We start from the raw sequence: 27,540 nt of genomic DNA, 5'->3' as shown, positions 1-27,540 counted from the left end.
GGTTGATATGGTTTATTACATTTTACAAGAGCAGTAATGAGGCGGTTAAGTTGACTTGTATCTGTCTAAGAGAAACAAAATGATTAAAAGTGACATGCAATCATGTAGATATCACTACAATAACGACAAGTAGCTCTTAGCCAACATGGTATTGTTAATGTCAAATAGTGATATTTAACCTTTGTAGTTATGTCACCTGCGTTGACATCACTTATGGTGAGATACTACTTTTGTCAGAATGAAATTGCGATAGACTGTTCAAAGGGAGACAGTTCATAGGATTCTATCTTGACAGTTAGCATTGTCAAAGGATTAAATCATAACAGTTACGGAGAAAATCACAGTTGACCATGTCTGCCCATAGACTTTTAGTCTGCTCACCTCTTCGCCTCTGGACGTGACCTATAGCTATAGTCAATCTGCCCTGGGTCCCACACTATCCATGCCCCTGTAATCCACTCCGCACTTCCCACAGAGGAATCTGAAGTGAAACTTCATTCAGTCCAAAAACAAAATCACAGCTGTTGGCTCATACAGATCGGCCATTTCATCTCCCACATAGCGATCCTCGGCATCCATTTTCTTTCATTGTGTCATTAAATACAATCCACCCCATACCCATTGCTTTTCTCTCTAACATGTTTCTCTCATTAAACTTTTTACGAGATATAAGAAGAGAATGTGAAATCTTATCAGCTCCAGTGGTTAAGCATATAGTATGTGGATGTACTCTTTAATGTAGTGGTAACAATATCTAGTCAAATGGCTACCCAGACTATTCACATTGCCCCCCCCTCCCCTCTCCATACCACTGTTCTTATCCGTATTTTTTAAAACTGCACTGTTGGTTAGTGGCTCGTAAGTGGGAATTTCACTGTAAGGTCTACTACACCTGTTGTATTCGGCGCATGTGACTAATAAAATTAGAATTGAACTGTTAGCTCGTTTATTTTGCCTTCACTCTCCCTTAGTTAATTTCCTCCGCCTACGTTACCAGTATGTTTTATACTTCAAGGTTCTTTATCACATCTATTCAAAATAACTCAAGTAATGTATCAATGTATGTCAATTTACTATGTTTCTTCTCATTTCTATTACTCATAGCGTGTGTTGGTGGATGAAATAACACATCCTGAGGCCAGCCAACTCTTAGAGAAGGGAGCTAATTACGGTATCTTGAGATATAGTGTGTGCGGGTGTGTGCAGGCACACCCCTGTATATGTTTGTGTGTGTGCGCGTGCGCGTGCAGTGCAGTGCGTGTGTGTGAAACATTATCTCTCCACCATCTCCAAACAACACTTTTTGCTTATTATAATCCTCCTGCCAAGCTGCCCAACTGAGCTCTCTTCAGATAAACAGGGTGGCGACTGGAGAGGGCTGTTCAAGCTCAATGTCTGTGTCACAGAAGCACACACTCTTATTCTGATGAAGACTTATGCAATGCAAATCATATTCAAATCAGCCCAAAAGTTGGCTATTTCATGTTTGTCTCCCTTTGCTTTTCTATATTTTAATGTTTAATTCATTATCCTTTCATATTTGTCTAATCAAATCCTCTAAGTAAATGAATAAAAACATCCTCAGTGTCCTTGTCCTTCCTAGCGAGAGGAACGGAATATAGCTATTCGCCAGTCAGAGAGATATTCCACTTATATGATACAAGACAAATGGGCCGTCCGACATTTTTCAGTGTTGTTCACATGCTTAGCCCAGTATATGCTGTGATTCACTGTCTTGCTTTGAATTCTTCTTTCCCTCCAAACTTACAAGAGGAGACTGCATTTCTTTGTAGACGTTTTCCAAGAAAAACACCGGCACCACATAATATCGCCATCTACACATTTGTCATGAATATGGAATGTATCATCATTTAGATAGAACACGCAACCTGTAAAATGAACTCTCCAAATGTGAGGCTATATTAGTGACGCTTTATGTGTTATCATGGTGTTGGAGTTATACTCGTTAAATTATGTCTGCAAAACAAGATTTTAGATAAGACTCCCTGTACAAAATGTATCAAGTACAATCTTACAGATCCTGTCTGAGGTTCAGTGTTTGTTCCACTGAGGGGCAGGCACATAGCTAAGTTGCTCTATTTAATGGCTTCTCATTTAAATGCACCAGACAGCAAACAGCAGGTTTTCAGAATGGTTCGTTTAGAATCCAGACACACCAAGGTCTTTACTTTTCACTGTAAAAACAACACAGACCACATGGAGGCTTTTTTACCACCACGTTTTCATCAGAAATAGACAACTACTATACTTGTAAAACCTATTTACTTCACATTCCTCTTTTTATTAGACTTCACATTCAGCCCAGTGGAAATGACAGATATACAGAGGGTACACAATTGAAGTTGAGAAGCTTTCCTCCCTGAGGAAAATAATTCTAATTTATATTAACTTCCTGAAGTCTACTTGATTACCTTCAACCCCTGACTGACCTGGGAGAAATCATGTCTTCGATAGAGCTAGAATTAAACTCTGAGGGGAAGTTCTCAGTCACAGACACCACCAGTACAGGTACATCTGTCTATCTCTATCTTGTCTGTCAAGTCCACCACATTACAGAGAGCTTAATCTCAGCTTTAGAGATGTAATTTGGGCCAGGCCGGTGACCCATGTCTTTATTCGTTGGACTGACTTCTTTACAGGCCCATTGTGCCCGGCACTTCCAATCAGTAAAACAGCTGTGTGGAACAATCCTATCTCTTGGTTGTATGGGAGTCACTCCAGTGCAATTCATTTCCTGTTTGTGTTCACCTTGTTTCTTTCCTTCGATGGTAATTCCTATATACACTACTACATCCTTGTACCACTTGAAGACAGGATTGTATAGAGGATATATTTGTGATATCTTTACATTGCATGAATCCTCGTGTAGGTAACATTATATTCCAATCCACATCCAACATACAATATATCTCTAAATCAAGAAACAGAAATTGAAAAGATTGGCTTGCTTTCACATCCAGCTGTAGGTCATGATGAGATGTTACCAGAGAAAAGAGACTGAGCAATCAGGGAGAAGGGCCTTGGTCATGGAAGTGATCAAGAACCCGATGGTCACTCTGGCAGAGCTCCAGAGTTCCTCTGTGGAGATGGGAGATCCTTCCAGAGGGACAACCATCTCTGCAATACTCCACCAATCAAGCCTTTAGGGTAGAGTGGCCCAACGGAAGCCACTCCTCAGTAAAAGGTATATGAGAAATGAGAAACAAGATTCTCTGGCCTGATGAAAACAAGATTGAACTTGTTGGCCTTTGAATGACAAGTGTCAGGTCTGAAAGAAACCTGGCACCATCCCGACTGTGAAGCATGGTGGTGGCAGCATCATGCTGTGGGGATGTTTTTCAGTGGCAAGGGCTGGGAGACTAGTCAGGATCGAGGGACAGATGAACGGAGCAAAGTACAAAGAGATCCTCCAGAGTGCTCAGGACCTCAGACTGGGGTGAAGGTTCACCTTCCAACAGGACAACAACCTAAGTGCACAGCCAAGACAATGCAGGAGTGGCTTTGGGAAAAGTCTCTGAAAATCCTTGAGTGGCCCAGCCAAGAGCCCGGACTTGAACCCGATCGAACATCCCTGGAGAGACCTGAAAATAGCTGTTCAGTGCCCCATCTATCCTGACAGAGCTTGAGAAGATCTGCAGAGAGGAATGGGAGAAGCTCCCCAAATACAGGTGAGCCAAGCTTGTAGTGTCATACCCAAGAAGGCTCGTGGCTGTAATCGCTGCCAAAGGTGCTTCAACAAAGTTCCTGAGTAATGGGTCTGAATACTTATGTAAATGTTGTATTTCAGTTTTTAATGTTTAATCAATTTGCAAAACTTCTGAAACTGATTTGCTTTGTCATTATGGGGTATTGGCTGTAGATTGATGAGGGGAAAAAACAATTGAATCAATTTTAGAATAACACTGTAATGTAACAAAATGTGGAAAAAGTCAAAGTGTCTGAATACTTTCCCGAATGCTCTGTATGTCTATGATGGTCAAATACTGAGCACTTAGGAGTCTTCATCTGACTGATAGTAAATAATGGAAGGTCTGAGAAGTTGTTTTTATGTTAAGACTTGAATTATAAGCATTGTTATTGACTGACACAGACACAAGTCACAAACATACAATGAATCACTCCTCACAAAAAGATACAATGACACTGAAGGATTTTTCATAGTTTTTGTGGATCAAGATGACCAGTTCCAGGAGTTCTGGTTTCTGATTGAAGCCCACCATTGATCAATATACTGTGGCACAGTGAGTGTAATTGTGTTACTCTATATTGGTTCTGCAATGTATTGTGTACAGACAAATACCAGAAGTAATATCTTTTGATGACCAAAGTATAGAGTATGAAATAAAACATTAAAAAATCATCATGGTTGAAATGAGTCTCCCTCTGGGCTTTTTTTTGTCTTCAAATGCCAATGCTTTCTTTGATATGTTGTTCACTGCTGTAGCCAACAGACATTATTTTCTTCATTTCTTTTTTTGTCTGTTCAAAAATAAGTTGGATCTAAAAAGATGTAAGTCTGCCTTCTCAGTCTCTGTCTCTCTTGTTCCTCTGCCAGGGCTGAGTGTTCCTCTTCAGGCTGGGCTCCCTAGTTTCCATATAATTCCATTTCTTTTTTCTTTTATTTGTATGCTTCTCCTGTTGGCCAGATATGCATTTTCCCTTCTTTGGTCTCATTCGCACATCTGCACAAATGAAATAAGATGAGGTATAGAGTTGCAGTTCTCACCTGCCAATTCCTGAGATGGAGTCATGCACACAATCCGTCCCAGAATCCATTTCAAAACCTTTTAGTATTGGGTTTGTGATGTTCCACTGATAGAGAGTGATTGTATTGAGAGAAAAAAAATATAACATCATGTTAGCTATGCAATGTCAACAAAGTAAAGTGATATGACATAGTTTTAAAATGGTAACCATTCTTATTCCTTAACTTTCAGGAACAGCTACATTTGTATGTGCAACATTTTAGACTGATCCAATGAACCATTGCATTTCTGCTCAAAATGTTGTTTCAAGACTGCCCAAATGTGCCTAACTGGTTTATTAATAGGCTTTCAAGTTCATTACTGTGCACTCTCCTCAAACAATAGCATGGTATTATTTCACTGTAATAGCTACTGTAATTTGGACAGTGCAATTAGATTAACAATAATTTAAGCTTTCTACCAATATCAGATATGTCCTGGGAAATGTTCTTGTTACTTACAACCTCATGCTAATCACATTAGCCTACGTTAGCACAACCGTTCCACGGGGACCGATCCTGTAGAGCAGTGGTTCCCAAACTTTTTATCGTCCCGTACCCCTTCAATATTTCAACCTCCAGCTGCGTACCCCCTCTAGCACCAGGGTCAGCGCACTCTCAAAGGTTGTTTTTTGCCATCATTGTAAGACACTATACAATACATTTATTAAACATAAGAATTAGTGTGAGTTTTCCTCACAAACCGGCTCGTGGGAAGTGACAAAGAGCTTTTATAGGACCAGGGCACAAATAATAATATAGTAATAATCAATCGTTTTTCTCTTTATTTAGCCATCTTACATATAAAACCTTATTTGTTCGTCAAAAGTTGTGAATAACTCAGCACAGGGCAATGAGAAGGGTGTGCTTGAAAGGATGCATGTAACTCTGCAATGTTGGGTGTATTGGAAAGAGTCTCAGTCTTAAATAATTTTCCACACACAGTCTGTGCCTGTATTTAGTTCATGCTAGTGAGGGCAGAGAATCCACTCTCACATAGGTACGTGGTTGCAAAGGGCATTAGTGTCTTAGCAGCGCGATTTTCCAAGGCAGGATACTCTGAGCGCAGCCCAATCCAGAAATCTGTCAGTGGCTTCTAATTAAATTATATTTTCACTGAATCCCTTGTTGCAATTTCAATTAGGCTCTCTTGTTCAGATATTGGAAAGTGGACTGGAGGCAGAGCATGAAAGGGATAATGAATCCAGTTGTTTGTGTCATCCATTTCAGGAAAGTACCTGTGTAGTTAAGTACCCAACTCACTCAGGTGCTTCACTATATCACATTTTACATTGTCCGTAAGCTTGAGTTCATTTGCACACAAAAAATCATACAATGATGGAAAAACCTGTGTGTTGTCCTTGTTAATGCAGACAGAGAAGAGCTCCAACTTTTTAATCATAGCCTCAATTTTGTCTCGCAAATTTAATATAGTTGCAGAGTCCAAGTAATCCTAAATTCAGATCATTCAGGCGAGAAAAAGCATCACCCAGATAAGCCAATCGTGTGAGAAACTCGTCATCATGCAAGCGGTCAGACATGTGAAAATTATGGTCAGTGAAGAAAACGTTAAGTTCGTCTCCAAATTCCCCAAAAAATGTGTCAATACGTTGCCCCTTGATAACCAGCGCACTTCTGTATATTGTAAAAGCGTTACATGGTCGCTGCCCATAACATTGCATAGTGCAGAAAATACACAAGAGTTCAGGGACCTTGCTTTAACGAAGTTAACCATTTTCACTGTAGTGTCCAAAACATCTTTCAAGCTGTCAGGCATTCCCTTGGCAGCAACAGCCTCTCGATGGATGCTGCAGTGTACCCAAGTGGCGTTGGGAGCAACTGCTTGCACCTGCATTACCACTCCACTATGTCTCCCTGTCATGGCTTTTGCACCATAAGTACAGATACCAACACATATTGACCACCAGTCCATTTGATGTCACAAAGCTGTCCAGTACTTTAAAAATATCATGTCCTGTTGTCCTGGTTTCCAGTGGTTTGCAGAAGAGGATGTCTTCCTTAATTGACCCCCCATAAACATAACGGACATATACCAGAAGCTGTGCCAGGCCCGCCACGTCTGTTGACTCATCCAACTGTAATGCATAGAATTCACTGGCTTGTATGCAAATCAGTAATTGTTTCAAAACATCTCCTGCCATGTCACTGATGCGTCATGCAACAGTGTTGTTTGATGAAGGCATTGTCTGTGTTGTTTTTTTTGGCCTTTTACCCCAGCATTGTCCTATCCATATCTGCGGCAGCAGGAAGTCCTCCACCATAGTATGGGGCTTGCCTGTAGAGAGACATCTTGTGCATCTTGTGCGGAAGGCCGCCTGCAGAAATAATACTTGGATTGCTCCTTATCAACTCCGCCAAAGGCTCCGCTCCCAACAAGTAGAGCAGGGGGGACTGCGGGCATCCTTGTCTTGTGCCACGTCCCAAAGGGAATCTGTCAGAATTCAGACCATTAGTAGTCACCATGGCATTTGGATGAGAAAATAGGGACTTATTAATCCCTTTAATAAAGTTTTGGCCTATATTGAACTTTTCTAAGACTGAGAACAGAAAGCTCCACTCCATCCTGTCGAACGCCTTCTCCACATCCAGTGAAGCCAACAGGACAGGGGTCTTCTGTGCGTTTACTTGATCAAAAATATTTTTAAAAGTTGGTAAATGTTATCAGAAGAATACCTGTCTCTAATTAATCCAGTTTGGTCCGCTTTTATTATTTTGGGAAGAAGAGTGTTTAGTCTTTTGGCGAGCAATTTGGTAATTATTTTGTAGTCGAAATCCAACAAACAGGATAGAGGGTCCTTGTCTTTTTTGAGCAACACTGTAATGCGGGCTGTGTACGTGGAACAGATGTGAAATGGCTAGCTAGGTAGCGGTGGTGCGTGCTAATAGCGTTTCAATCAGTGACGTCACTAGCTCTGAGACCTTGAAGTAGTTGTTCCCCTTGCTCTGCAAGAGCTGTTGCTTTTGTGGCGCGATGGGTAACGATGCTTTGAGGGTGGCTGTTGTTGATGTGTGCAGAGGGTATCCTGGCTCAAGCCCAGGTAGGGGCGAGGAGAGGGATGGAAGCTATACTGTTACATACGTACAATCTGGGAAACCTCAGTTTTTGCTAATATTATCCAGCATAGTCATGAAAATAGGGCTAAGCTGGGGCCAAAAAGCTTTCGTCTGGGTTTGCGGACTTGTTAGGTGGCATTGAGGTAATTGCCTCTTGGACCGCCTCGGGAGTGAAAGGGGAGTTGAGATCTTCTTGGTTGGTCTCTGACGGTTTTGGTAGCGAGATCCCTCTAGGAAGGAATGGCGTTCTGCAGCTGTTTGTTTTCTCTCAGAATAATATAATTTGCAGTAAAAATAATGTAAAAATTTGCAGTAAAAAAAATCTAAAATCACATGTGACATCATCATCTGCTGTTCGGATGGCCATGATTGTACACCCTGACTGCTTAAAAAAAATTGGTATGCAAGCAATCTGCTAGGCCGATGTCATTTCTGTTTAGTAATTTTTTTACATTTTTATCACCCGAGTATAGTCCACATTTAGTTTAGCTGCTTTAAGTTGACACCAAGAGGCGAACTCTGGGGATTGTTTAAGTCCTTTTTTCGCAGCGTTCCAGCTCCCTCTCAAGATTTAACCTGTGTGCTTCCATAGCTTTTTTCTTAGAGAAAGCATATGCAATTAGATGACCTCTTGGTGTGGCTTTGGCAGCGTCCCACATTGTGGACACACATGGAGGTGTTGAATTTCCAGCTCTTTGACCTTGGAATGTTTTTACAGAGGTCGAAGTGGTGGTTGACAAAGGCGTGATCTGAAAGTGCAATGGGTTACAAAAAATGTAATTTATACTAGAATAAGTTTTATGGACATTGTAGTAGTATGCATAGTCCATAGATGAGCTATTAGCCTCTCTCCAGATATCTGTCAGTCCCTTAGTAAGAGCGTTCAAAATCTTTGCCAATCTAGGGTTTGTGGTGGGGACTTGAGATGATTTGTCCAGAGTTGAGTTGAGGGTACAATTAAAATCTCCTGCCAGCACTCCAAAGGAAACACAATGCTCATTGAACAGGGTTATAATTTTCAACTTGAAAGCAGGAGTATCAGTGTTAGGGTCATATATACACGGACCCAGTTATCACAATAAGTCTCCCCTCTGGATCAGATATGTTTTTGTCAATTATGAACGGAACATGCTTATGGATAAGTATGGCTGTGCATCTATTGCTTGATTTGAAAGATGAGAAATACACCTGTCCCACCCAAGCTCTGCGGAGTTTGGCAAGTTCGGCATCACAGAGGTGTCTCTCTTGTAATAGTGCAATGTCTGCTTTTTCCTTTTTGAGAGAACATCGTATCCTTTTCCATGTTATTGCATGACCTAGCCAATGGCAGTTCTATGTCAGTAGATTTAAGGTACTAGTCATCGGACGGTAATCGAACTCTAGTGCAAGTCATCTCTAGGTGGATAATAGTTACACCCCGCATTAATGGTTATCTTGTTGTTGATGTCAGTCAAGGCATATTCCAGGGTTGTCACCTTGCCCTCTATCGCACTGAGCTGAAAGTTAATGACATCTAGTTTGATGTTGAGTTTTGTACTTTTGGATCTCGGTTCAGAAAAGATGTCTTCGACAGAGGACGAGGTTGGCAGTTGTTGGGCCTCGGGAAGGGACGGGTCCTCTTGCTCATGGCTAATGGACCTAGTTTTTTCTGAAGCTACATGTTTCTTTGGAGGCTTTTTCCGCAGCTATCGCTTGAGTCCGGGTAAAAATGTCACATGTAATGTCGCCTTTTGTAACCGCCATGGCATTTCTGACTGAAGCTAATGGGGTTTAACTTGAAGTGGAGGAAAGATTAAGAATTGGAAATGACTTATGCGGAGCTCTCAGTTCATGTGGCCATCTCATTCAAGGTTCACGTGATCCCGGCAGCAAAAAGATTTTTAAAAGAATCTGAACTGTCGATGCTATTCTTTGCGTGTATTAGCCAACAGGGAGGAAACATATGGGCTTTACAATGGATAGCTGGCTAAACTCACAACTGGACAGGACTTATTCTTCTGTCCCTATTTTAACCTGATTCAAGCAGTACTTCTGATACAATTATTATCTATCATCCTCTGCAGATAAAGGCAGGTTCAGGTTAACACTTTCACTCTCTCTCTCTTTCCGACGAGGGGCTGAAGCCCAATCTGGAGGAAACTAAAGTGATCCAGTCCAGTGTCCAATCCCTGAGGACAGCGGTAGTCTCAATGCATCCTGGCAATGATGAATTACCTGTCCTAATGCATCCCACTCTCACAGTCAAATGCATCTCCAACTCTACATCCAACCCTAGGATCATGGCTTCAGATAAATATCAATGTTTTCTGTTTCAAAAGCTTTGTCTAATGGCGATGTTAAACATAATTAGTTCAAAAGGGTTTCAAAAGCAGGGGAATGAGGGTTTTAACCAAGCTTGGCTTTATGCTACAGACACAGTGTTAGCTACTGTGAAATGATTAGCGAAAAACATGCTGCACATTGCACATGACATTGCTATGGTAAAATATATGGCTGCCTTTTTGCTACAATGTAGGAATTCAGACTTGAAGAACCTTGGCTAGAGAGAAATGACTAGAGAAAAACATGCTACACATCACACATGACATTGCTATGGTAAAATGGATGGCTGCTAGAATGTAGGAATTCACATTCGAAGAATCTTTCACATCTCACATGTCATTGCTACAGCTGCCTTTTTTCTCGTAGCAAGCCCATCCACATGTCTGTTATGAGTGATGTGTTTTACACTGAGGACATACTGTTGCTTTTGACAAGAGGTTTAGTGTTAAAAGTCACACCCATGAATCTCATGTTTATGTTCCTCTTTCCTCTTACACTGCATGCACACCTCTTTGAGCAGTGTGCATATGCTCTCTCAATCAGATACACAGTCGACCAATGAATTGTTAATGAAGGTATATTTGACAGGCCAGGCATCATTTACAAGACGTGTTCTTTGAATCTGTATTCTGCCTCAAAGAGAAACGTGGCTTTTCTTTGGTCATGTATCTTGCACCTTCTTGGCAATGAGATATTTTTAGATCCTTGTTTGATATGTGGTTTAGACTGTACTGTCTTATCACCTTGTCATGGTAAACTGGTAGTACTTATGAATAACAAAACTTTCCTGTACGTTCCTGTACGTCCCTACCAAACGTTTTTCCATAAATGTGGTAACAACTCCCCTGTCCTCCAACCGTAAGCAGTGAGTTTAGCAGTAGTTTGGTTAAATGACTTTCTATCTAATGACCTGCTTTCCACATCAACTCAGACCGCCACTGTAGCTCAGTGGAAAAGAGCAGATGATTGATTTAGATAAGACACATTGTGCTTCTCCATACTGCCTTATTGCCACAGCAAACACCCTTTGTGTCTTGGAACCACGGTGAATTGGTTACATTTGTGTAGGTTCAGTCACAGCAGAATAACTGTCACTGTCCCACATATTTCTGGCTCCAACTGAATTTACAAGCAAACTCAGTGTACGTCCTTAAGAGTGTATTTCTAAACTTTGAAGTATTGTCACGCCCTGACCGTAGATTACTTTGTATGTTTCTATTTTTAATTTGGTCAGGGTGTGATGTGGGTGGGTATGTCTAGGTGTTGTGTTTCTATGTTTAGGCATGGTATCGTTCCCAATCAGAGGCAGCTGGTTATCGTTGTCTCTGATAAAGGTAAAATAAAAAAATCAGAGACAACGATAACCAGCTGCCTCTGATTGGGAACCATACCAGGCCTAAACATAGAAACGCTGCACCTTGGTCCTCTTCACCGTCTTCAACCCACGACAGCCGTTACAGAACTACCCACCACTACCGGACCATTGTGGTAACCAGGAGCAGAGGGTTCTGGACTCCTGGACATGGGAAGAGATTTTAGACGGTAAGGGACCCTGGGCACAGGCTGGGGAATATCGCCGCCCCAGGGAGGAGCTGGAGACAGCTAAAGCCGAGCGGCGACGTTATGGGAAGTTAGCACGGTAGTGCAGCAGGGACGAGCGGCAGCCCCAAAAATGCCATGGGGGGGGCACACGAGAAGTGTGGCTAAGTCAGGTAGATAGTGTCCCCAGTGCGCAGGCATAGCCTGGTTCGCTACATCGCAGCTCCTCGTATCGGCCGGGCTAGAGTGGGCATCGAGCCAGGAGCAATGAAGCCAGCTGAGCGCATCTGGTCTCCAGTGCGTCTCCTCGGCCCGGGATATATGGCACCAGCCCTACGCACAATGTCCCCAGTTCGCCAGCACAGCCCAGTGCGGTACACGTACCACGCTGCACCATGGTCCTCTTCACCTTCTTCAACCCACGACAGCCGTTACAATTATTTGTTGTATGTCAAAACTGAACTGTTTTTGACTTTGCTCTTCATCTCAAAGCAACCCCTGAGGGATTCAAGAGTATGAATAAGAATTCCATTTTTGTCATTTAGCAGACGCTTTTATCCAGAGCGACTGATAGGAGAAATGAAGGTTAAATGCTTTGCTTAATGGCGCCATCGACATATTTTCCACTCAGTTGGCTCTGAGATTCAAACCAGAGACTTTTCGGTCACTGGCCCAATCCTCTTAACCACAAGGCTACCTGCTGCCCTGAAGAACACTGCGATGCAGCACCTTAGACCGCTGCGGTACTTGGGAGGGCAGATGTCAGAGAGAATTTATGAAGTGAACTTTTGTGAAATGTGGAAAATGAAGCCGAGATCCTCTAGGCCTACTGTTCCTCCCTAAGACCTCATGAGAGGCCATCTTGGCCATGTTCTGTTTTAATCTCCACCCGGCACAGCCAGAAGAGGACTGGCCACCCCTCAGAGCCTGGTTCCTCTCTAGGTTTCTTCCTAGCTTTTGGCCTTTCTAGGGAGTTTTTCCTAGCCACCGTGCTTCTACACCTGCATTGCTTGCTGTTTGGGGTTTTAGGCTGGGTTTCTGTACAGCACTTTGAGATATCAGCTGATGTATGAAGGGCTTTATAAATACATTTGATTTGATTTGATGAGAGGAAAACTTTGCAACATTTGAGCATTGATCATTCAAATCACATGTGCCGAATACAACAGGTGTTACGGCGAAATGCTTATTTACAAGCCCTTAACCAACAATGCAGTTCAAGAAATACATTTACTAAATAAGCTAAAGTAAAAAATGTAAAGTAGCACAATAAGACTACATAACAATAACGAGGCTATATATACATGGGGTACCGGTACTGAGTCAGTGTGCCAGGGTACAGCTTAGTCGAGGTAGTTTGTACATGTAGGTTGGGGTAAAATGATTCCCTCTATATTTGTTTCAATTGGATAATCGGATGGATTTTGATTTCCTACGGGTACTGTATGTAACACACTAATGAATCACACTACTATTGGGTACTACAGAACAATTTGGATGCCCAGATCTGTTTGTGCTATCACTTTAACTCTTTGCCATGCCAAACATGGGTACCAGTATGATAGCACAAACAGATATGGGACCGGGCTAATGGCACCCACAGTATCTATATTGTTCAGTAGTACCTAACATTAGTGTGATACATTTGGTGTTGTGTACTGCATCCAAACTTGGCATGACAAGGAGTGGCAAGGAGTGGCATGATGTCACAAACAAACAGGTACCCAGGCTAGGATGCCATTTCATGTCAATTCTAACCTAAATATCTGTTTCCTGCAGTATAATTTGATAGCAAACGGTGTAGTTTATGTCAATCAAAGCATCGCAATTCATTATGAATATGACACATTTGTGACAGCAATATTGAAAGTGAATTGGAGATGGCCCACTAGCATCGACAAATATAATACTGTATATGGTAAAGTGGGAGTTGAGACACTATATAGAGATTGGCATAGGAAATCTAAATTAGGAATGAATTTAGTTCCAGGCCAAAGGGTTTTTTAATAAAAACATACACATTAGAATTGGAAATACCATCAGATATTCACCAAAATGAATTGGGATTAGATGCTCCTGAGAGTCTGTCTCATTTCTTCATCTGTTGTCACCTTAGCTTCTGAATGCTGTTTTCAGTCAAAAGACTATCAGGGGTCAGGATTGTACTGTATGTGTCATGGCTAAATGTTGTTAATATTCTAATTGTGATCCATAACCTGTCAGAAAGAGTGTTCTGACATGATGGTAATTGGGGGGAACATTTAGTAATGTAGATTTGGACGGGATAACTGGATAGAATCATTTGTTGGCCAATTTAATTCATTCATTGGGGCCTTTCATTCATTTACAGTTCATAAAAATGTAGCTGTAGACTCAAAACAAAAGTGTTGTCCAGAAATACCTTCAATACACACACACACACACACATTACTCGAAGATGAATATGTGGGGCGGCCAACCCGAAAGATCTCAGAGAAGCATAGTCAGTGAAAAAGTCTTCAAATAAATGGTCTTTAAGAAAAAAGCCGTTAATCCTCTTTTGAGTGTTCCTTTATGTAGGCTCACTATGGCCATCGAATTCTAATCTGTACCTTTTGAAGCCAGTTCCACTGTTTTTTTATTCTTCCCCTCTAATCAGGGATTTAGACGTGGGACACCAGGTGTGTACAATTAATTATCAGGTAGAACAGAAAACCAGCTGTACTCTGGACCTCCAGGGTAAGATTTGAGTACCCCTGCACTGTGAGTGGTCTCCCACAATTCCAAGCACTTTGTTCACACACCCTCAAATAGTTGCCACTCAAATTCACGTGTTACTCACACTGAGCCTGTCTGTATTGTTGTGAACGAAAGAAATGTGGAGGGACAAAAAAGTTCATAATTGATTTGGGCTCCAGCCATGAAAAATGCAAGCCACGATAGGAATATCCGTAGACTCTTTCGGATTTCGTGTCTGACAATTTCAGATGGAGCTAATACTTTTTCAATGGCAGTCATCCATTGACAACGGGATGATTTCCAACAAAAAAAACACACAAATGGGTTGTCTTTTGACGGATGCAGCTCGTCTACACATCTGTGTTTATACAGCTCGGTGTGTCCACGGCCTTAGGGGTAATTGTGGTAGGGGATAGCAAATATTGTCCTGCGTTTTTGAGATTGTCCCCATTCTGGCAGATTATTTTTAGTTCTCAAGGTTTGGGTATTTCGATGACAGTTTTCAAAATTAGCTTTCTTCCAAACAACAGTACATACGATATAAAAAAACTGTGACAGTAGCTTTTTAAAACAGGCACTATATTAGCCCAAGATGTACTCTTAAGGACCTTACCGTTACTTCTGAATCCGTAAGAGTCTATTGACGCACCAGTGTGTGAATCTAAGTAACATAATATAAAAATCCCCATCAAAATGTTAAACTAGAGATATCTGGGGGTTTTCATGGGCTGCATCTCAATCCACCTTATCCACTATGTCTGCCTTCTGCATCTGTGGTGGAAGGTGCTGAGCTACAGCGGTGTTTGTCAGACTATGAGACATCCTGAAAATCGGTCTTCTCACGAAAACCTCTGTAGCGTCCGAACGGTTTGGCCTGAAGTCTGTAACGCTGATGTGCCAACTTCTGTCTGTAGCGTCCGAACGGTTTGGCCTGATGTCTGTAAAGCTGATGTGCCAACTTCTGTCTGTAGCGTCCGAATGGTTTGGCCTGAAGTCTGTAACGCTGATGTGCCAACTTCTGTCCGTAGCGTCCAAACAAACAAATATGTCCCCACTGTGGAAAGGGGAGACACTCACGAAAAGGATGGTGTCCTGCATTTTGCTCTATGACCCTCACAAATGTCATGGTACTCGTTTGAAGGTAACCCATACAAACGAATGGAAGGATGGAGGTAGTTTTGTGCCAACAAAAATAAGGGGTACCAAAAGATATATGTACTGTATTTCCTGAGCTTTCTTAAATTTCCTAGTTAAAGGATAGACACCTTATCCCTTCTGATTTATTTTTTCACTTTATTGTTTTGCCATTTATAAAAATAAATAAATGTCAATGCATTTCTATGGGCTATAGTAGCCCTCAACAGCTTGGACGTTTATCTGCACACAGATAACACTCATTTGCATGAGAAACTAACATACTATTTCACACATTTCACATTTTGTCGTAAGCAAGCTGTGGTGACCTCATGGTTGTTCACTGCGACCTGCAAGTCTTCAAATAAATATCCCAATGAAATGACAAAGTCATAGAGAGAGCCTACACATGAGAGGTGTTGTTACCTGCAGGGATCTCATTGATTACTATATCAGACAATAACTGAAATACCATTCAGATATGAAAGGGAATAGGGCACACACAAGGGTTCTCTAGCAGAACATTTCATAATGAAAAGCTTGTGGTTCACATGGTGGTGGAGAACAGGTGGAGAACAAGGGTAATTCAATATTCAATAAGGTGTGTTAAACATCACATCCAGACATCCTCATGAGCCACTTTTGTTTTTCTTTTCAATTGTTGAAGCTGTAATGTCTTTGGCATTCATACTTAACAAATGACTAAGATCTGAGCATAATTCAATTCAGCAACACCAGTCATGTAGCTCACCGGGGCTTACAAGAGGAGACTGAGCTTTAGAAGCAGGAATATAACGGCATGCTCAGGCAGCATTCAGTAAGAAAAAAACAATGCTTTATCACAAAAAAGACAGGGTTGCCACACTGAATGAATTTGCAGGTTTGGTCTGTATTAGCCTTGCTGTCAGTTGTGGACATGTAAAACAGTAGATGAGAGGACACTGTTTGGCTGGCAGAGAGAGGAATAGAGTGTCTTTACCAACAGCCCGCCCCCACCTTGCCTGCAGGCTGAATGAAGCTCTCTTACCACATGTCACTATTAGTATTCCATAGATTTGCATGCTGCTATCTTCCTTTGCTGTCCTCTGCCAAGCCTCACCTCTGGTAGGGACACACCTCATGCGGTACAGAGGACCTTTGTCATTGGTTTACAGAGGGTAGCCAAAGGTTGCACCTCTCTTGAGGACTGCTGTGTGGCTGTGGAGGTGTTGAAGGGTTCATAGTACGTAGCTAGAGAGATCTCTTTCAACCAGCATGGGTTCTGGGACTTTATTTAGGAAATAATGGTATTGTTATCACATATTGCATATCACATTTAATGAGAGAATCAATCTGGATTAAGTTGCTGAAATAACTGTAATTGTGTGCATTTGTCCTGATTTTTTATTGGTTTTATAGTAGCCTATGCATCAGAGAGATCTGAAGGTTATGGCTGGAGTAGCTGCAGTGGTGTTAATAGGGAATATAGATCATGGAAGCATGTACATGGATATAGACAGTGAGAAACACAGTCATTAGAATATGTCAGATGTGAAATAAATGTTTCAGAATGCTATTCTAGATGACAGGCTGTCGATCCATAAAGCTTGCTGAAATATCAATTCCATTACACAATTAACACAGTTGGAACATAGGCCGGACGGTTCCTCAGCCGTGTAGCGCGAGTCCTTATCCTCATCAACAGTCAGAAGACGATGTCCAACTGGTGTTTTTCTAGGTACTTGCTTATCCGCTAGGTGGCAGTGACGACCGGGACAGGCAAGTGCTGAAGCGCACAACTATTCGTGATTGCAAAAAGAATGCGTTTAGCGCTCGAGCACTTGAGTTGTAGTTATAGTGCTCTGCAGCATTAAGACACAGCGTTGCTGCTATACGCCCTCTGAGCTTAATATCTACCAAAAACGATACTGCCTGCTCACGAAATTATTGCAAGAGAGGAAAGGTTTTGGAGCTGACGAGGACAACATGAATTCCTTCTGGATACACACAATTTGGATACCAGGGTTCTTTTTCTCCTATGGATTTCAAGGTACGGGTTGTGTTCTAGTTCATTTTTAATATAATTGTGTTGCTTTAGATTACCAGTCACATTCCTCTTCTCAGTTTGGAGTTACAGAGGAATTATTTGTATGTACCTACGCCTGCCGAGCCGCTGCTTTTGCAGCGTTGATCGGCTGGCTACCTGTCTTCTACGACTTATTATTTAGCCCCTATATTTATTACGTTCTTCCTTGCCTATATATTGTTCTTAGATTGACACAACTAGTGTACGGATGCTTTTGCATCTTTGATCGGCTGGCTACCTCTGGTGTCTTCTACGACTTATTTATGCCCTATATTAATGACGTTCATCCTTGCCTATCCATTGCTCTTCGATTGACACAACTACTGTACTTACGCACACGTAGAGAAGTAGGCTTCACTTACACACACGCAGAGGAGAATGTATTGAAAATATCTTGAATATGACACCAACACGATTCAAAGTGTGTGTGTGTGTGTGGGGGGGGGGGGGGGCGTTGGAGGAGGAGACATTCAGTGGCGAGAGTTAATAGGACATTGCTATAGCCACCAGTTATTAAATTATTCCTGAAGTGACTTGTCTGTGATGTCACTGCCGAGTTTGAATCATGTTGCTATATTTTTTCTGTGCCCCCCTTTGTGGTTGTAGAACTGATGGTCTGGCTTATTTTATTAGCTTTCGAAGATGTCACTGCAGCCTACTAAACGTTCTACTTTGTTGGGAGATCTCACTGTAGGATCAGACAGGTAACAAGCTTGGCTGAAGTTTCTTATGCCTGATGCCCTCATGGCAGCATCCCACTACTAACACTAATATAGAACATTTGAGGGTTGGCCTGCACAGGATTTGAACCAACTACCTTTTGGCTCTCAGTCCAAATCCTTTTGTATGCGGTTGCCAAGAGGTTGAGTGTTCTTTTGGGTGTTCCTGATGATGACCATGTACCCAAGGACCCCTGTGTGCAGACTCATTCTAATTTGGTATATTATTTCCATTGTGACATGACTATTGAAGTAGTTTGTTAATTGTCTGATTCTAAAGGAGTTGTGTGTGCAGTTATGGTGAGCTGTGAAATCCAGCACAGTAGTCAATAAACAACTCAATGGGGTTTAATTAGGAAATGGCTTTGAATGAAACCACAACCTCCGGGTCAACAACACTAGGGGCTTCCAGCTCTAACTTATGTTAATGTCTAATATATTCTATGAAATGCAATGCATGATTCAGTCTTATCATGACAGCAGAATGTATGTTATCGGCAACTGCCAGGGGATGTCGTATGAGGTCTTGCTAATATACACTAGCAGGGCTTTTTATTTAGGAGCCACAGTGCACCTAGAAAAATGTAAGATTCTAGCTTTAATATCTCAAATATTTTCATTGTGCTCCTACATTTCTTTGTGTGCGACTCCATTTTTGAACCTGTAAAAGTCAGGAGAGCCCTGCCAAGGTCTGTTTACATGCAACCACAGCAGGAGAGACACAGCAGCATTTTCACTTTGATCTCCAACAGAACCCTGTATGCTTAACCAGTCTGGCCATGTCTCACGCTTAGGGGCGGTGTCACAGGTTCGTGATCTCGACCATGTCTGGTCCTCCTCGCTGGCCCACTTTTCCTCTTCATCTAATTTTAAATTACCCTTGTTGTATTAACATAATGCTCATCTGTTAAATGAATTGGTGTAGGCAAGTCAACATGCTGCTCTAAATGCCCACTGTTCATTTATCTTTGGAGATGGAGCTTCTTCTGAGTGCAGTACAGCCAACATGGTTAACTAGTAATGAAACTGCACCATAGATCACTATTGAAGTCAGGAGCATGTAAAGTATTTAGTATGGCTGTTTCATGTACTGTATTTGCTCTTCATAGAGCACATGTACTGTATTTGCTCTTCATAGTGCACATGTACTGTACTTTCTCTTCATAGAGCACATGTACTGTATTTGCTCTTCATAGAGCACATGTACTGTATTTGCTCTTCATAGAGCACATGTACTGTATTTGCTCTTCATAGAGCACATGTACTGTATTTGCTCTTCATAGTGCACATGTACTGTACTTTCTCTTCATAGAGCACATGTACTGTATTTTCTCTTCATAGTGCACATGTACTGTATTTGCTCTTCATAGTGCACATGTACTGTACTTTCTCTTCATAGAGCACATGTACTGTATTTGCTCTTCATAGAGCACATGTACTGTATTTGCTCTTCATAGAGCACATGTACTGTATATTCTCTTCATAGAGCACATGTACTGTATTGTTTCCTCACATACTGTACGTTGAAAAAAATAGATGACTTTGCAGTTGAAATAAGAGGAAGATAACAGCAGTTTGGCCTTGTGCCTTGCATTTTCTTTCTTTCTTTTTTGTTTCATCCTTTTCTGATGGGAAGAATTAGGAACCTTGCGGTACAGAGTTGTTCAATGGTGTTGATGCTGTGAAACTTTTCTGAGGAAAAATGACTTTTGTCAATTATCCAGAGATGGCATAGCAGAAATTGAGTTGGATAGCTGTGGATAGAATTTAATTTATTTCCTATTTTTCCGGTAATACAAATAATTGCCTTTCATATGGTGATCAATTCACACTAGGTTCTTGGGAGGAAAGCGATTGTGAAATATGCTTATTCTAAGGAAAATAGTGACCTTGCCTTGAAACAAGTGAAATTCTCCTTCGATAAAGACAGAGTATGCAAGATTCTGTAATCTGGAATGGCTTCTGGGATTAACCCCAATACAGCGTTGGATGGAGAACTCAGAAACATTACCACATACCCATTAAATACACCTTCAGAATGTCAGGCACACAGGGAATACACACACATTCAGAAGTGAATTGGAAAGGGTTAAACAGTCCAAATAATTAATGCAATCAGAAGATTTGTATTGATGCTCTCTCTCGTCTGGCCTTTCACTGGAGTCTGTGTTGATCTCTCTTTGGGGACTCATGATTTCCCCCCTCACGAGAGACCACAGACTGCTCCCATTGAAACAGATCCAACTGAATTGACTTGTGTGTTTTTGGGGGGTCTTCCTAAATTCCAACCATGTCTCTCTGTGGTTGGTTGTAGGCAGGATGTGGTGGGGTTCCTCTGAGATGATATGGGCTGGGGAATTATTTAAATACTGTACTGTGGCCACAGGGAGAGAGGGAAACAGAGAGAGGGCTGAGTTGGGTCTGGAATAAAACACAATAGAGCAGAATCACAGCAATAAACTGTTATACTTTATACTCCCCCCGCGCCACCTCGATTACGGCTTCTTTAATGTCCGCAACACTCCACTTCTCAGAGCCCCATCCAAGGAAAATTGCAATTATCTCTGTGTTCCCTGTACAAGTCTTCTGGTGCCTGTGTTCCTCTGGTAGTTTAGGGTGAAACACGGATCGCTAACCGTAAACGTGGTGTCTGTTGGTAAGGCTTCTCTCCTCATCCCTTCAGGTCAATGTGCTCAGTGTGGTTGTTGTTGGTTTTCCAGAGCACAGGCTTGCCTCTATAAGAATACTTTGAAGATACATACACAACGCGGAGGACGAGACTACTAAAAACAAAATAGAGTACTAATAGTCAATAGAGAATTGTAAATGTAAATAGTTGGTATTCAGTTCAACAGCTGTTTAGATTCTGTGGAATGTCAGTCCTGAACTCAGCGCTACGCGTGCCACGTTTTCATTGTTCTCTACATTGAGTCTGGAGCAGGATACTTGTTATTTGGCCATTGGCCCAGTTGTACTGCAAGGACATCTGATTGGTTAACCCCAGTCTATGGTGGGGGGTTATAAATAGCATCCTGTTTCTTTGTTCTGTGGAGAAAATCTAAGGGCAGGGAGAATGAACATCAACCATCTACCTCCCAGCATCACGTCTATGATTTGTCCTTTTCAAATAAATCTGTTTTTCTCTCCCTGATTTGCTTTGTTTTTTTGTGTTGTTGAAGAATAACATCAACTGCTAACACCTCCATTGAGCAGCTTACGCTAAACACTCTTCAATACCTCCAGTGGGCACAGGAGAAGGATCTGTGCACTTTGGAAATTAAAACTGCTGTATACTGTCTTAGGCTTTATGTCCCCAGACCTGTGTAATATATGACAGGGTTGACTGCATTTAGTTCTGTTACTAACACATTTTATTGTTATCACTTTGCATTTATCTGATATTTCCTTCACAAAGTGAAAGCACGCGTGGCGGATGCAGTGGCGACATGATTTGCAGATGGCTTTTATAAACTCCACGAGTCCATCTTCTGGCAGTTCGCGTATCTTTGTTGTTGATTCAAGTGATGCATTTCTAATCAACATCCATACAAAATTCCTTTCTAAGTGTAAACTCTTTAATTAGATTTCAGTATCATCATAACCAATAAGCTTTCAGGAAGACTAGCTGTATCTCTCTACTCTACAGAGTACTCCTATTCCAATTAGAATCACAACAACTATCATGCAGGTTGGAATCCACATACTTTATTCTCTTACAAGAGAAACTGACGTATGCATCACGGCTGAAGTTGGAGAATGGTGAAGCTGTACGAATGTGTAGAGGGAAGACAAAATACAGTATACCCCTATGCAAAAATCAAATCAATTTATCTTCATAAGTCAGCAGATCTATACTGTACTACTTATGTTTATAGAAAGTATTCTAATAACTATATGAAGATAAAATGAGTAGACTCTTATTAGTATTAGTATTATTATTCCTCTGCCTTCCAGTCCCTGACATTATATTATCTCTGTTTCTGAATCTCATCTTGGAAGTCCAACTTCAGAGGTTTTACTTCCTTTCATAGTGATGCAAATCCAGGATCATCTTCTTGCTTGTATAGAAGTAGTGTACCACTGTTGTAATGAAGCAAGCAGTACTCCTTCTGTGCCTGTCTTGAACAAGCCCGTCTGATCCTGATTACTGACCTCTATAACCGGCCTACTCAGCCACCCGTCTGCATTTTTCATCAACCCAATGCTAAGTGCAGTTGTTTCCCAGCTGTTTGTTGTCTGGCTGGATTAGGATGTTGTTGGTGTGTGTTACATGCACACGGGCACTTTTGGTTTTATCAGGGGAAAGGACATATGTGACTCGTTTCAGGAAACTAGGACTATGTCACAAGTCACGACTTCACAGGAGAGGCGTTTGAAGGTTTATTTAAATGTTTTTATTCCCAAAAAGATTTGGGCAGAAATGCCTTCTTGAACGTTTGAACTTGTGCCTTACAAATAAAGTTGTTAAATTATGAGCCTGGTTGGTTTAGCCACAGAAAAGATCCCGCTAGCCATGATTGGCTGAGATAATGAATGGACTGGACATGACGAGATGAGTTTCAGATTGGTCTGCCGTGGAGCTTCTGTCTTCTGTCTATAAAATGAGTTGCTCGTTATGAGTAGATAATCCTTTCTACTGCAGTTTTTTCTAACGAAATAGCGTTAGCCATGGAGAACTGAAAATGTGTTGTTACTGCACTCAATAGTATTGCTGTCCTGAATTTATCAGGCGCTATCGACCAAGGTCAGTGGGAAAAAGTTGTGAAGGACTTCTTTCAGGAGCACGATCGTACCATGCTGGCTCTCTCTGACTCTGAAAATGAATCAAGACGATGTGAACCAGAGTGACTTGACACAATGGCCAAAAGCAAGCTGTACAAACCAACGGAAACGACACAGCATGTCTTTTTTAATGAAAGGGGTTGCAGTCTGCCGTGAAGCGTTCATCCATGTATACGGGTAAGAGTCTAGCTACTGTTTCAGATATTATACGTTTTTAATTTTGTCAGAAAGTTGTTTTCATTGCAAGTTAGTTAGCTAGCTGACGTTAGATGGCTGGCTCGCTAGCTAACATTACTTGTATGATCTGTGGAGTAACATTGTCTCAGAAAGCCGTTTGCATTGCTAGTTGTAGCCTAATGTTAGCTAGCTAACTAGCTACCATTGAACCTATTTGGTTAACTTTAGCTAGCTATGACAATCTGTTTGTATTGCTAGTACTCTATAGATTGCGATTATGGTTAATTGTTTAGCTAGCTAGCTATATGTCTAAACAAAAGACTCCACTTCGCCAGATGATTACATGACCCATCAAGTTAACCAGGTGCGTCTGACGGTGATTACGGCTATCTATTGTATAATAATGCTAAAATACTCGTATCTGGAATTTGTCTTTTAGCATCAGTATTACACACATGACTCTCCTCCACCAGGCATACAAGGAGAATGGTCTAATGCCTCCCATCAAAAAGAGAGCTGGCCCAAGCAAGCACTTGTTCAACGTGATCAGTCTGTCTACCAGAAGATGGTTGCTGACTGCAAGACCACCTGTCAAGACCTGCAGTTGTCTCTTGGGGCCCCTACTGAACCAGCAACCAAAGACATCAGGATGCATTACAGCTCCTTTATACTGATTAAGGACATACACTTCCGTTCAAAAGTTTGGGGTCACTTAGAAATGTCCTTGTTTTTAAAAGAAAAGCTATTTGTTCGTCCATTAAAATAACATCAAATTCATCAGAAATACAGTGTAGACATTGTTAATATTGTAAATGACTATTGTAGCTTGAAACAACTGGTTTGTTATGGAATATCTACGTAGGCATACAGAGAGGCCCATTATCAGCATCCATCACTCCTGTGTTCCAATGGCAAGTTGTGTTAGCTAATACAAGCTTATCATTTTAAAAGGATAATTGATCATTAGAAAACCCTTTTGCAATTATGTTAGCACAGCTGAAAACTGTTGGTCAATTAAAGAAGCAATAAAACTGGCCTTCTTTAGACTAGTCGAGTATCTGGAGCATCAGCACTTGTGCATTTGATTACAGGCTCAAAATGGCCAGAAACAAAGACCTTTCTTATGAAACTCATCAGTCTATGCTTGTTCTGAGAAATTAAGGCTATTCCATGTGAGAAATTGCCAAGAAACTGAATATCTCGTACAACGCTGTGTACTTCTCCCTTCACAGAACAGTGCAAACTGTCTCTAACCAGAAGAGAAAGAGGAGTGGGAGGCCCCGGTGCACAACTGAGCAAGAGGAAAAGGATATTAGAGTGTCTAGTTTGAGAAACAGACACCTCAAAAGTCCTCAACTGGCAGCTTCATTAAATAGTACCCACAAAACACCCGTATCAACGTCAACAGTGAAGAGGCGACTCCGGGATGCTGGCTTTCTAGGTGCACTATCCTTCCGACCCTATGCAACCAGGTCCCATCTACTTTTTAACTCACCGCAAGTCTGGCTTGTTTGGTGTCTGCTGTGAAGGAATACCACAACAAGTCAACTACCTGATTGATGAAGCCATGTCATCCAGCAAAGGCAGGAGGATATTCCTCAACTACATGCACCATTTCTTCACCAACTACGGAGTTGGGGAAACATGTCTGGACCTGAGTTGGGATAACTGCAGTGGCCAAAACAAGAACATGTTTGTGCTCTGGTATTGTGCCTGGTGGACCATGTACAAGCTCCACCACAGTCTGGACCTTCACTTCCTGATCACAGGCCGCACCAAGTTTGCCCCCGACTGGTGCTTCGACCTCATCAAGCCTTGCTTCAGAAAGACCAGAGTGAACACTTTGTCTGAGATTGCCGGGTTTGTGAAGGACAGCACTGTGACAGGGGTCAACATCCACAGCTAGTTGGATTGGGGGATGGTACTGTGCTGGTGGAAAGCTATGGCTGGCAACAACACTTGTATCTGTACTTCAGGCCGCAGCCACAGGTCAAGCAGTACCAGCACTTCAGGTGAATATAATTTCCATTGTAGGAAGTTATTCTTCTTATCTAAACTTGGGAGGTGAATTGATGTTATGCAAGGTTATAATGTATTCTCATTTGTTTTGTTATTTCCTGTTTTAGAGCTTCAATGCTCTGGAGCCTGTTGTTGTTGTCTCCAAGGAGTGTTCAGACTCAGCTGCTGTGCAACACTGACATCCTTCCTCCTGTCACGATACTAAACCTTCAGCCCCGCCCCTTGGCCGTCAGTGGGGCTGCTAGAGGTGGTTAGCGCCCCGTTCCCTGGATTGGACAGGGCACTATAGATACTTCAGGTTATCTCGGTATAACCAGGACCGCTCGCGTAGCCCTGCCTCTCTCTCTATATCGAAGCGTTGTCCACGTAGAGAGGTCTTTTGCCTTGTCACTCTCAACGGTCTAGCTCTAGCTGGGATGTGTGAACCCCACCTTTATCCTCTGGACTTTGCTTCACCACTAATTGGTCCTTGAGTTGTTATTAAGCACTAGTCCTACCAGTCTCTATATGATTTCCCTGTGGTTGAGTATTTCCCCTCTGTGATGTATCTAGTTTAAAGTGTGAAGACCTTTAGTCAACTTAGTCTCACTACTCTGCCCGTCGGCTATGTATCGCTTGGAAAATAAAACTTAGATAGGTCGATAAGACAATTAAATGAATCACTACTGGACACACCTTCCTCCTTGTCTTTTAATGGTAACTTATTCTGTCATAGAGCATTGATCCCCGTTTCCAGTGTCCCGTTAGCGGGGAGTGTCAGAGTTGTTATCTCCGTTAACTGTCTTTGAGAGAACCTTTTACTCGAGACAAAACAAGACTACCGTTTATTTTTGAAAACACTCTGTTTTTTGTCTTTTACAATCAAACACACTTCAAAATACACAATTTGTTTCTCGGTCACACACAGCGTTAATCAAAAACATGCAAATGCCTTAATGCTCTAAATGCCTGGTACAATGATAACACTTATCTCTAATAAAATATAATACTTCAACTTAATTACCTTTAAAAGATGACAGGGAGACCCACGAGATCAGGAGTGGTTTTTCATTCGGTCAGAGATCTGAGAATTTAGTTTATGTATCGATCTCTCCTATGAGGAATCGTTGGTTCAACTAAATTTCGAGATTCAAGTTAGACTGAGTACTCTAACCTGCCCTCAGGTTGGATAGTATTGTCAAATAACCCGCAACCGCGATTCCAGGGCAAGGCACTGTGTTACAACAGTACACGTGTCACTGGGTCAGTCAGAGACAGTCGATTCGAACAATTTTCCAACCGTTCTCAGCAGGTGGTAATTCTGCCGTTGATCTACCGCAGTGTCTGGGGCAAGCAACCCGGCCAGTGCTACAGTGTTCCTCTGTCAATTAAGACTTTGTCACAACGGTACACTCGGTCCAAACGTATGCTGCACACAAGGTCAACTGGTCGATAGGTAAACGGACTCTTACCCTGGTATCCAGCAAGTTAGAATCTTTAAGTAATTTGAGTCAGGTGGCAATTACCCGAAGTCAAATGGTTGTCTAAATGAATTCAGAATTCAAGAAGTCAGCGCCAAAGTAATGGCAAATGTCTCTTTATATACCTTTTGATTCTCTCCACCTGATCCGCTGCTCCTCCCATTCCCTCAGAGCAGAGAGGGTGATGACATACAACAGGAAATACTTTTCTTACAGTGCATATATGGGCCTCTGGTTATGACAGTGCCCTTACTCTATCAGCAATGAGTCTATCAGCTGTTCCCATTCAGAGGTGTCACTTGAAGCAGAGGGTGATTCTTCCTGACACCAGTCAGGTTCAATAGTTTGTTGGCTTGAGTCGTCTTCTGGTGGCTTTGCCCAATCCGGTATTTCAGTAGGCGGGGTCATCTCTGTCTCTACCCTTGGTGGGTAAGACAGGGGAAGAGGACCAGGAGGTAGATCCATTTGGAGTTTTACTACACTCCCATAGATGGTCTGTCTGTACAAGCAGCACCTGGAGTGGACACAGCTAGACAAACTTATCTTTTTGAGAAGACCAGGGAATTTTGCGACGAAGAGGATATGGACATCACATGCCCTGCACCAAAGTCAAGGGCAGGTGAGAAACAGGCTCTCCGAATATATATATTCCCTTGCCTTGTGTCTGCTTTTATCCAATGTTTAAAAAAAAACACAATTTCAGATTTTGCTACATAAGACCGAATCAAGGAGGTCAGTCACATATTTTGGGACATACAGCATGTT

At 41.8% G+C, this 27,540-nt stretch overlaps 1 protein-coding gene across 3 annotated transcripts in view; it reads left to right on the top strand.

Annotated features, from left to right (window-relative positions):
• LOC123992957 (limbic system-associated membrane protein-like) overlaps window positions 1-27,540 on the top strand; it is a 1,259,555-nt gene that overhangs the window by 742,394 nt on the left and 489,621 nt on the right. Inside the window, exon 1 of one of the 3 annotated variants that reach the window (XM_046294625.1) lies at window positions 17,364-17,582. The exons of the other annotated variants lie outside the window; for them this stretch is intronic. Within the exon in view, the coding sequence (XP_046150581.1) occupies window positions 17,519-17,582 (64 nt within the window). The 5' untranslated portion in view covers window positions 17,364-17,518. Of the gene's footprint in view, window positions 1-17,363; window positions 17,583-27,540 lie in introns of those variants that run through there. 3 annotated transcript variants of the gene reach the window in all.

Source organism: Oncorhynchus gorbuscha, linkage group LG13, assembly GCF_021184085.1.
Source record: "Oncorhynchus gorbuscha isolate QuinsamMale2020 ecotype Even-year linkage group LG13, OgorEven_v1.0, whole genome shotgun sequence".
NCBI classification, from domain to species: Eukaryota; Metazoa; Chordata; class Actinopteri; order Salmoniformes; family Salmonidae; genus Oncorhynchus; species Oncorhynchus gorbuscha.
This window is presented reverse-complemented; position numbering and strand designations above follow the sequence as displayed.